This window comes from Macaca mulatta, chromosome 7, assembly GCF_049350105.2.
Source record: "Macaca mulatta isolate MMU2019108-1 chromosome 7, T2T-MMU8v2.0, whole genome shotgun sequence".
In the NCBI taxonomy this organism is placed as follows: domain Eukaryota; kingdom Metazoa; phylum Chordata; class Mammalia; order Primates; family Cercopithecidae; genus Macaca; species Macaca mulatta.
Window position 1 is genome coordinate 21,176,778 of NC_133412.1, and position 9,028 is coordinate 21,185,805.

The 9,028-nt window shown below is 49.7% G+C and overlaps 2 protein-coding genes across 3 annotated transcripts; one reads left to right on the forward strand and one right to left on the reverse strand.

Moving 5' to 3' along the window:
• Window positions 1-545: 545 nt before the first annotated feature.
• On the reverse strand, window positions 546-6,205 carry SERINC4 (serine incorporator 4). Its single transcript, XM_001102469.5, has 12 exons — window positions 5,564-6,205; window positions 4,995-5,171; window positions 4,645-4,823; window positions 4,097-4,176; window positions 3,584-3,677; window positions 2,788-2,999; window positions 2,488-2,583; window positions 2,256-2,382; window positions 1,800-1,872; window positions 1,339-1,387; window positions 1,040-1,193; window positions 546-871 (listed from the first exon to the last, which is right to left on the reverse strand). Exons 1-12 carry the CDS (start codon window positions 5,663-5,665, stop codon window positions 655-657), a joined length of 1,560 nt encoding a protein of 519 aa, XP_001102469.2. The 5' UTR covers window positions 5,666-6,205; the 3' UTR covers window positions 546-654.
• Window positions 6,099-7,985, forward strand: HYPK (huntingtin interacting protein K). 2 transcript variants are annotated; one of them, NM_001194889.2, is given in 4 exon segments: window positions 6,099-6,463; window positions 6,811-6,866; window positions 7,492-7,543; window positions 7,685-7,985. In NM_001194889.2, coding segments are annotated over 4 exon segments (390 nt in total). In that variant the 5' UTR covers window positions 6,099-6,277; the 3' UTR covers window positions 7,781-7,985.
• The last annotated feature ends 1,043 nt before the right edge of the window (window positions 7,986-9,028 follow it).

Consider the following 9,028-nt stretch of genomic DNA (forward strand, 5'->3'; position numbering starts at 1 on the left):
GATCTGTGTTTATGCCTCTCTTCCTCATTCTTCCTCAGTTTGTTCGTCTACTTGAATGTTGGCCAAAAAATCCTGCTGCTCACCAACTTCCCGTGGTCAGCTGCTGTCAAGTGTTCACATTCTCTTCTGTCATTCCTCATGGAATGAGGGTGGTTTTGTCTTCCCGCTTCCCTTGACCTCAAGATCAGGATTAAAACCTGGGGTAGCTCTGTGCTCCTTTCTTCCTATGCCCTGGTTTGTTCTGTGGTTCTGGGCTTCTTATATCCGTGTGCCCAGGGCTGAACTGCTTATTTTCCTTTCTCCAAGGGCAATGCCGAGTCTTCAGTCCCTGTTGGTCTTTCCCCACCCCCACTTCCAGCCCAAGAGCCAGGAAAGGGCTGGTGCCACACTGTCTGCTGGGATCAGCAGTGGTTCCTGAGCTGCTGATTTGGGTGTTAGGCTCTTGAGGTGGGATGCAGAAACAGTAGGTCCAGTGAGTCAGACACTGCCCAGCGCATTAGACTCTATTTGACCACTTCTTCGAGTTCATAGTATTGACTTCAGCCCAAAGATAACTCCCCATGTGTCCTTGAGGTAGTGAGCTGGGCTGCACAGTTCCCCTTGAGCCAACTCTAGGAGTACAATGTCAGGGGAACCCCAGTTTGTGAAAAGAACTTAGACTGGAGGATATTTGTTATCTGGGGATATGATGCGGTGGTGGCGGCGGCGCCTCAAGAGAAGGGGCTGGGGTTTCTGGGTGGGGGACCGACAGAGTGGTGCCAGTAACAGCCCCAGATAGAGGAGTACGCAGGCCCAGCATGAGGCAACTTTGACCCAGAAGGTGGCCCAGCTACCCTTGATGAAGGTCTTTTCCAGTTCTGCTCCCTCATAGCTGTGTAACCAAAGGCTCTGGTTAGAGAGTATGAAGGGCCTTAGCTTTTAGACGTGTTCTACCTCCTCACCAATTATGGCGGACCCATGTGTGTCTGTAATGCCCTTGAATTGCTCTTTCTGTAAAATAGCTCTTCAGGAGAGTATCTAAGGCCCACCTCCATCTTACCTGAACCAGTTGGTAAGGGTAACCATGACATAGAGTGAGGCAAGGAAGAAGACGAAATGGAAGGCAGAATAGTTGTAGGAAAGATGCTGGACTTGGACTGAAGGAGCTGGAGGGGTCTCTTGGTCAGCTGGCCTAGCAGCACCACCCCTTTGCCCTGGAGAGATGAAATGGCTGCTGGGAGCAGTGCTGCTGAAACACCTCTTCTCCTCTCCCCCAGCTACCTTTGTTAAGGCTCTTGAGGGTTCTTACGGCACTCCACAGAGATCTACCACTTCTTCGGTTTCTCACTTGGTACTCACCTTCGTCTGCCTCCACTATTTCAGGGCAGCAGAAACACAGTGAGGGCTTCTGCAAAACATAACGCAGGTTTTGGAATGGTCTTAAAAGATGTGAGGGTGTTAATCTAGGAAACTTCCCTCGTGAAAAGATTGGTCTGGTATTAAAAAGTGGAGGCACACCTGGGTTCAAATTCTAGCTCCAGCATATAACTGGCTGTGCGGACTTTGGTAAGATGTTTAATCTTTTGTGCCTCGATTTCTCCATTTGTAAAATGGAGCAAATACCTACCTCACAGGGTTGTTGTGAGGGTTAAATTAAATGAGATTATGTAAAAGTATCTAGCACAGTTGCCTAGCACATTGTGGGTACTCAATAAAAGGTAATAGCTATAATCAGCATTCTGGGTAGAGGTTGGTAGGATGTGTGTGTGTCTTTGTGTGGGGGAGGGAGGGTGTTGGGATATTGAGCTCTTTATCCTCACCTGAAACTCATAGCGGTAAACCTTGACAATCCACAAGGGTCCAAATACCTCAGCCAGGTAGGAGGCCTCATTGCTGAGAAAGAATAGAGTTCTTAAGCTGGTCTAGTTAAATAGGTATTATCTGGGGGCATTTACTACCAATTGGTCCATACTGGTAATTCTCAAGAGGGTACCATACTCCCTGTGCCCTTTTCCACCAAAGATTTGGAATTCTATTCATGGGAGAGCCCTAAGATCTTCGGACATACTTTAAATTCTCAAATCATTCCCCCCACCCCCTTCATCTCATACAGATCATCTAACAAAGTACTATTCTTAGAATTTGTCCCTGTTTGTGGAGAGCTTTTCTCACTCTAGTCTTGCTCTAAACTCTATGGTCCCAGACATTCTCCTGACCATCCTTCCCTGTCTTGGGCACCCTCCTTTCATACCTCCACCCTTGATACTTTTACGCACCAAGCAAAAAGCACACAAGCATACATGATGCCAGCACTCAGCATTGCTAGAGAGGTATCTGGTGTTTGGGGTTCCATTTTACTCAGGCCAGGGAGGCACAGGGTGTGATTCTGTCCTTGAAGGATTACTGGGAAGGGACAACAGAAGAGATGGGTATTAACAACAATGAGCTAGGTATTTGGCAGGGGCAAAAAAAGGTCTTAGCATGGAGAATCCAGGTCCTGTCCCTTACCTCTCTCTGGAGGACGGCTGGACAGCGCAGAGAAAGTCAGATACATGATGTAGCAGCTGATGACAGAAGCTTGTAGAAGGCCAGAGCGGGGTTGCTCTGGGGAGTTAGTATCATTGCTTTAGTCTACAAGCTGGCAATTTCCTCCATTTCTACCCCCACTTGTACTTCTGTCTCCCCATCCCTTGGTGGGGGTAGGGAAGCAGAGATTCTTTTATGAACTAATTGAGATTAGGGAGGTAATGAAACTTGCTACGCTTTTAAGGCCCCCAAAACCTGGAATGTTGTAGGGCATGTACCCACTGAGGCGGATGCAAGGAGCGATGGAGAGGAAGGAGATGAGGCCACAGAAGCAAAGGTGCAGACTGAGGAGCATCTTGTTGAGCAGGCAGCCAGCTGGGTGTGTATAGTAGCGGAATAGGAGCACAGCTCCCACACCTGCCATGCTGTAGAATCCTAGGGTGGCCAGCAGGACAGCCAGGAACCAGCTGCAGTCTTGAGCTGCACCTGTCTGCCTAAGGGTGGAAAGTCGGCAATGGCTTGGAGCTCCAACCTTTTTTTTTTTTTTTTTTTTTTTTTTTTTTTTTGAGATGGAAGTCTTGTTCTGTCACCCAGGCTGGAGTGCAGTGGTGCGGTTACGGCTCACTGCAATCTCTACCTCCTGGGTTCAAGTGATTCTCCTACTTCAGCCTCCTGAGTAGCTGGGATTATAGGTGCCTACCACCATGTCTGGCTAATTTTTGTTTTTACTAGAGATGGGGTTTCACCATGTTGGCTAGGCTGGTCTCGAACTCCTGACCTCATGATCCACCCACCTCAGCCTCCCAAAGTGCTGGGATTTGACAGGCGAGAGCCACTGGGCCCAGCCAGAGCTCCCAACTCTTTTACCCATTACCAACTATTCCCCTGTTCCCAGAAGACTGCTGTGACTCTCCATCCTACTTGGCTCACACAGTCGTCACATTCCTAAGCTTTTTTTGATACTGCTCAGTGGGAAGCTGTGGGACCAGTGTTCTGCCGTGCCTTTTGCCCACCCCTCTCCCTGTAGTAATACTAGAAACCTCCCCAGGGAGAGGCTTTAGGGTTATGTGCCCCTTACCAGTTCTTGTTCCAAGAATGGGCAAAAGCTGTAATAAGCACCAACTGCAGTAGGATGAATGCAAAGCCTCCACAGATGCCAATGTAATGCCATGCTGCAAGATGGGCACCGGTGGAAAAATGTGGTCAAGTCGTTACTTTTTTTTTTTTTTTTTTTGAGAGGGAGTCTTGCTCTGTCACCCAGGCTAGAGTGCAGTGGCGTGATCTCAGCTCACTGCAACCTCTGCCTCCTGGGTTCAAGTGATTCTCCTGCCTCCACCTCCTGAGTAGCTGGGATTACAGGTGCGTGCCACCACGCCCGGCTAATATGTTGAATTTTTAGTAGAGATGGGGTTTCACCATGTTAGCCAGGACGGTCTCAATCTCCTGACCTCATGATCTGCCCGCCTCAGCCTCCCAAAGTGCTGGGATTACAGGCGTGAGCCACCGCACCCGGCTGTTACTCCTCTTGTTACCCACTTGTTATCTTAGAAAACTTAGCCTACTACTGCCAAGAGTATGGGAGGGAGAGTACCTGGGAAGAGATGCTCATCAGGAATGCAGAAGGCAAGAGCACAGAGACCTAACAGGAACAGCAGCTTGAGGAGCCAGAAGCTGCTTAGGAGGGAGAAAGAAAACCAGACTCAGAAGAAAAGGCAAAGGACAGTGAAGAGTGCCTATGGGCAAAGGCAAAAGAGAAACCAAAAATATACGAAAGAGGACAGAAGAGACAACTAAGGAGGAACCAATCCCAAATGAGAGGGGGCTGGGACAGGCCTACTGCCCCTTATTCCAAATTCTAACTCAAAGATACTTAAATAATAGCATCTGGGCAATGTTTTACAGTTTATAAAGGATTATGTTACCAAGATAACCCCACTGTTATCTCCATTTTAGATGCTAGCAGCACAAAGAGGATAAGTGTCTGGCTCAAGGTTATACAGCAAGTACACCAGAAGCAGGGACTTAAACCTGTTTTCTGTCTTTTTACAGTGCTATTACTTCATTCCGGAATTTCCTTTACCCAGCTTGTGTCTACTTTCCCTCCTCTGTCCCCTCCCCACCCAGAAAGTACACACAAACCTATTATGCAGCTGTGCCCGCGGGCTGGTGGGGGAGTGGAGGTGGACCAGCAACACAGCCTGCAGCAGGTGGAAGGTGGCGGTTCCTGCACATACTCGGTACACAGCCCCAGAGCCACTGAGCACTGGACAGTCAGAGAGGCCAAACAGGTGGGCACACAACCCCGAGGGCATCTGGATCTGGGAGTGTGTGTGTGAGAAATGGCAGGACAAGTCATAATGCATGGAAAGGTACCTCCTTATATGGGTATGACCACTCATTTGTCTCCTGCCCCCAACCAAAATCTCTTCTATCTTAGGGTTTTTCCTTTTATCTCTTTCCACTTGACAACCCGACCCCCTCTCACTTACCCTGTGTGTTTTGCCCCACACCCTTTCCACTACTGTCCTTGACAGCAGGAGGCAGCAGATTGCTGAGGCCCCCACATGGAGGAGGATGTAGAACAGGCGGCTGCAAGTGGATGCGGTGAGAGAGGGCCACCTAGAGTGGCAGCAGCTGGCACAAGGAGCAGGCCCACAGCAGCACACCTGGGGGTAGAGCAGATGCAAGGCAGCGAGGTGGATACTTGCTGAGGAAAGGCATATGTTAAATGTATGTGTGAGGTTAACCCAGGAGGCTGAATTCCAAAATTTCCTTCCCCTTTCTTCCTTTTACTCAGGTTCTGTTTCAAGCTGATTCCAGCCATTTGGGATTGCCTTCCACTGACAACTTAGTAGGGGTTTCATTATAAGCAGGCTTGAGATATCTGACCTTTCTCTAGACCTAAACCCCTGGGGCTGGGACCATGGCGGGAGACATTTACAGATACCCGGGGGCAAAGTACCAGAATGACATTAGAGAAAAGAAGCCTGACGTTTTTACTGGCTTCTGCATGTTTTCCTCCCCAGCTTCTGCCACTCTACCTTTCGCACCCTCTCACCTGACAGAAGGGGCTTTTCACTAGGACACTGCTGCCTCCGCTGCGCTGCTGTGCCAGGCCCAGGGAGGTGCTGGGGCTGAGGCCGGCCTTGGCACCCACCATCCTTGTCCCAGGGATTAGGCTTAGGTCCACCAGATGGAAGGCAGATGAGAGTAGCAGCTGCTTCTGTCCTCAGCCCATTGGACTGCCACTGTGTTGGGGCTGAGCACCCGGTCCCGGGCAGAATGCGGACGTCTGGAAGAGAACACTGACCTCTAGGATGTGGTAAATGCAAATACCCTGTGAAGGAGCTTTGTCCTCAGGGCCTCAACACTGCGGCCACTCAGGCTGTTCTCTCCAGATTATGGGGCAGTTTGTCTATCTGGCCCCCTGTGGATTAGCATTCTTAATTGGTTTAGGATTAGACGTCATCCATTCAGGTTGAACGGAGTTCCCTGAGGTGGCTGCGTGTCTATGTGTTGAGGGAACTATTCCTAGTTTATGAGGTGGTAAGGATGTCGGTGGGGTGGGCTGGAGCGGTGACGGGTTAGGTCTGAGAGAAAGCCCTTGCACAAAAGACTGTGCAAACCCGAAAGGAAGTCTGAGACGAACCACCTTCCTCGCTGAAGCTTCTAGAACTGGAGCAGAAAGAAGGTGTGGCCCAGGGCCAGCTCCGCCTCCTCCCCGGGCGGAAGCTGTGTGTTAGTTGCCGGAAGTCGCCGTGAGGTGGGGCTTATGCGGCGGCGTGGTGAGATAGATATGGCGACTGAGGGGGATGTGGAGCTGGAGTTAGAGACTGAGACCAGTGGACCAGAGCGGCCTCCCGAGAAGCCACGGAAGCATGACAGCGGTGCTGCGGACTTGGAGCGGGTCACCGACTATGCGGAGGAGAAGGAGATCCAGAGTTCCAATCTGGAGACGGTAAGGTTGGCCAAGAGCATGTTGGGGCGGGCTGAGAGCAGAGGGGGTCTCTGAGGCTGTAGCTGGAAGCCCGCGCTCCAAGACGGGGTTCTGATCCCGATGGCAGGAGGAGGCAGTAGGGTAGAGCCGAGGGAAACAAGGGTCACCGGAGCCCGCCGCTTGCCTAAAGGAGCTTGATAGGGGGCTTAAGGGGACCTCAGATGCATAGAATGGAATTAAACATGGTCCTTGCTACCTGGTAACACTTGTCATCGTGAATCCATACATGAACCGCTTGTTTTATTGGCCTTGTAGATTATTGGGAATTGTGGGTAGCGGTGCACTAACTAGACCTGCCTTTGCCATAGGCCATGTCTGTGATTGGAGACAGAAGGTCCCGGGAGCAGAAAGCCAAACAGGAGCGGTAAGTCTTCAGGGGCAGCCAACTTTAACAGTTCTTCCCTCCCCGCTCCCCAGACAAAAATAGAAACCATTATTAAGCCTTTATACCGCTCTTCAACTTTATCACCAATTCCTGCAGATCTAGGCCCCACAACTTTGTTAGCAGAAGGCCTCCTGGCAACTCCTGCTGCGAAGACTCCAGGGGAAAGGAGTATTAGTGGGAGTTTTTATTTTTTTCTGAGACGGAGTTTCGCTCTTGTTGCCCAGGCTGGAGTGCAACGGCACGATCTCAGCTCACCGCAACCTCCGCCTCCCAGGTTCAAGCGATTGTCCTACCTCAGCGTCCCTAGTAGCTGGGATTACAGGCATGTGCCACCACGCCCGGCTAATTTTGTATTTTTAGTAGAGACGGGATTTCTCTGTGTTGGTCAGGCAGGTCTCAAACTCCCGACCTCAGGTAATCCGCCCGCCTCCGCCTCTCACAGTGCTGGGATTATAGGCGTGAGCCCTCGCGCCCGGCCCTGAAGTTTTTACTTTCAATCAAGGGTTTATCAAGATGATTTTACAGGGCACATCTGGGAATGACCCTTCCTGGGAGTTTATGGTGTTGGTTGAGAATGAGGCCTAATATATTTAAACATTTGCAGGGAGAAAGAACTGGCAAAAGTCACTATCAAGAAGGAAGATCTGGAGCTGATAGTGAGTAGTAGTGCCTAACTACTGTATGGGGAGAGGAGGCTATTCTGCTTAATTTGGGTTGTTTCCTGAAACAAGCGGAGTCAGAATATTTGGTGGCACATTAATGCCTGGGAATCTATGTAACATGGTTTTTTTCTGCAGATGACCGAGATGGAGATATCTCGAGCAGCAGCAGAACGCAGCTTACGGGAACACATGGGCAACGTGGTAGAGGCGCTTATTGCCCTAACCAACTGACGCGTGCTTCCACAAATATACCTACTGGATTAATTTATGGCAATAAAATTTTTTTTTGTCTTTCTCAGTTTTATCATCTTGGGTCAAGTGGAGTATATACTATATATATTCTATTTTGTGGGGAATTTATATGTTGGAGAATAACTGAATTTAAGTGACCCATTAAAATCTAGCACACCTGTATGAAAAATTAGTGTAGAATAATACCTCATGTGCAGATGCAGATGCTAGGTGGCAGGACAGTCTCATTCATCTGACTAGCTCTCAACAGTAAATAAGGTACATCTGGCGTCTCAGCAGAGTTACTGTACTCAAATGGCACGTGTCTCCAGGACAGCTTATGAATATCTAAAATGTCAGCTACCTGCCTAGGAGCCACTATATGTATAGATAGCTGTAAGTTATGAACCCAGTTCATAGGCCACCTTGAGTTAGAATTTTGGTACCTACAACATGCTTGATTTCGAGTGATAAAACAAAAAGAATTTGGCTGGGCGCCATGGCTGACGTCTCTGATCCCGGCACTTTGGGAGGCCGAGGCAGGCAGATCACGAGCTCAGGAGTTCGACCAGCCTGGCCAACACGTGAAACCCCATCTCTACTAAAAAGAGAAAAATTAGCCAGGCATGGTGGCGGGCACCTGTAATCCCAGCTACTCGGGAGGCTAAGGCAGGAGAATCGCTTGAAACTGGAAAGCCAGAGGTTCCAGTGAGCTGAGATTACACCACTGTACTCCAGCCTGGGTGAAAGAGTGAAACTCCATCTCAAAAAAAAAAAGGCCGGGCGCGGTGGCTCACACCTGTAATCCCAGCACTTTGGGAGGCTAAGGTGGATCATGAGGTCAGGAGTTCAAGACAAGCCCGGCCAACATGGTGAAACCCTGTCTCTACTAAAAATACAAAAAAAAAAATTAGCCAGGTGTGGTGGCGCATGCCTGTAGTCCCAGCTACTCAGGAAGCTGAGGCAGAAGAATCACTTGAACCAGGGAGGTGGAGGTTGCGGTGAGTTGAGATTGTGCCACTGTACTCCAGCCTGGGTGACGGAATGAGGCTCTGTGTCAAAAACAAAAACCAAACCAAAGTAATCCCAACACCTTGGAAAGCTGAGGCAAGAGGATCACTTGAGACCAGCTTGGGCAACACAGTGAGACTTCGTCTCTACTGCCCCCCCCCCCCCGCCCCGCCAAAAAAAAAGAATTTAGATGCCTGAGGGTTAGAACATGGTAAGACTAGAAGATATCAAAGGTTG

What these genes read in the sequence shown, in the direction of transcription:
- SERINC4 (XM_001102469.5), bottom strand. Translation starts at nt 5,665, where the DNA reads ATGGTGGGTGCCAAGGCCGGCCTCAGCCCCAGCACCTCCCTGGGCCTG. An exon ending in TGATGAGCATCTCTTCCCAG is followed by an intron (nt 3,678 to 4,096) that starts GTACTCTCCCTC and finishes CCCATCTTGCAG; the next exon opens with CATGGCATTACATTGGCATC. An exon ending in CGCTCCTTGCATCCGCCTCA is followed by an intron (nt 2,584 to 2,787) that starts GTGGGTACATGC and finishes CTAACTCCCCAG; the next exon opens with AGCAACCCCGCTCTGGCCTT.
- HYPK (XM_015142099.3), top strand. Translation starts at nt 6,278, where the DNA reads ATGCGGCGGCGTGGTGAGATAGATATGGCGACTGAGGGGGATGTGGAG. An exon ending in AGAGTTCCAATCTGGAGACG is followed by an intron (nt 6,464 to 7,491) that starts GTAAGGTTGGCC and finishes AAACATTTGCAG; the next exon opens with GGAGAAAGAACTGGCAAAAG.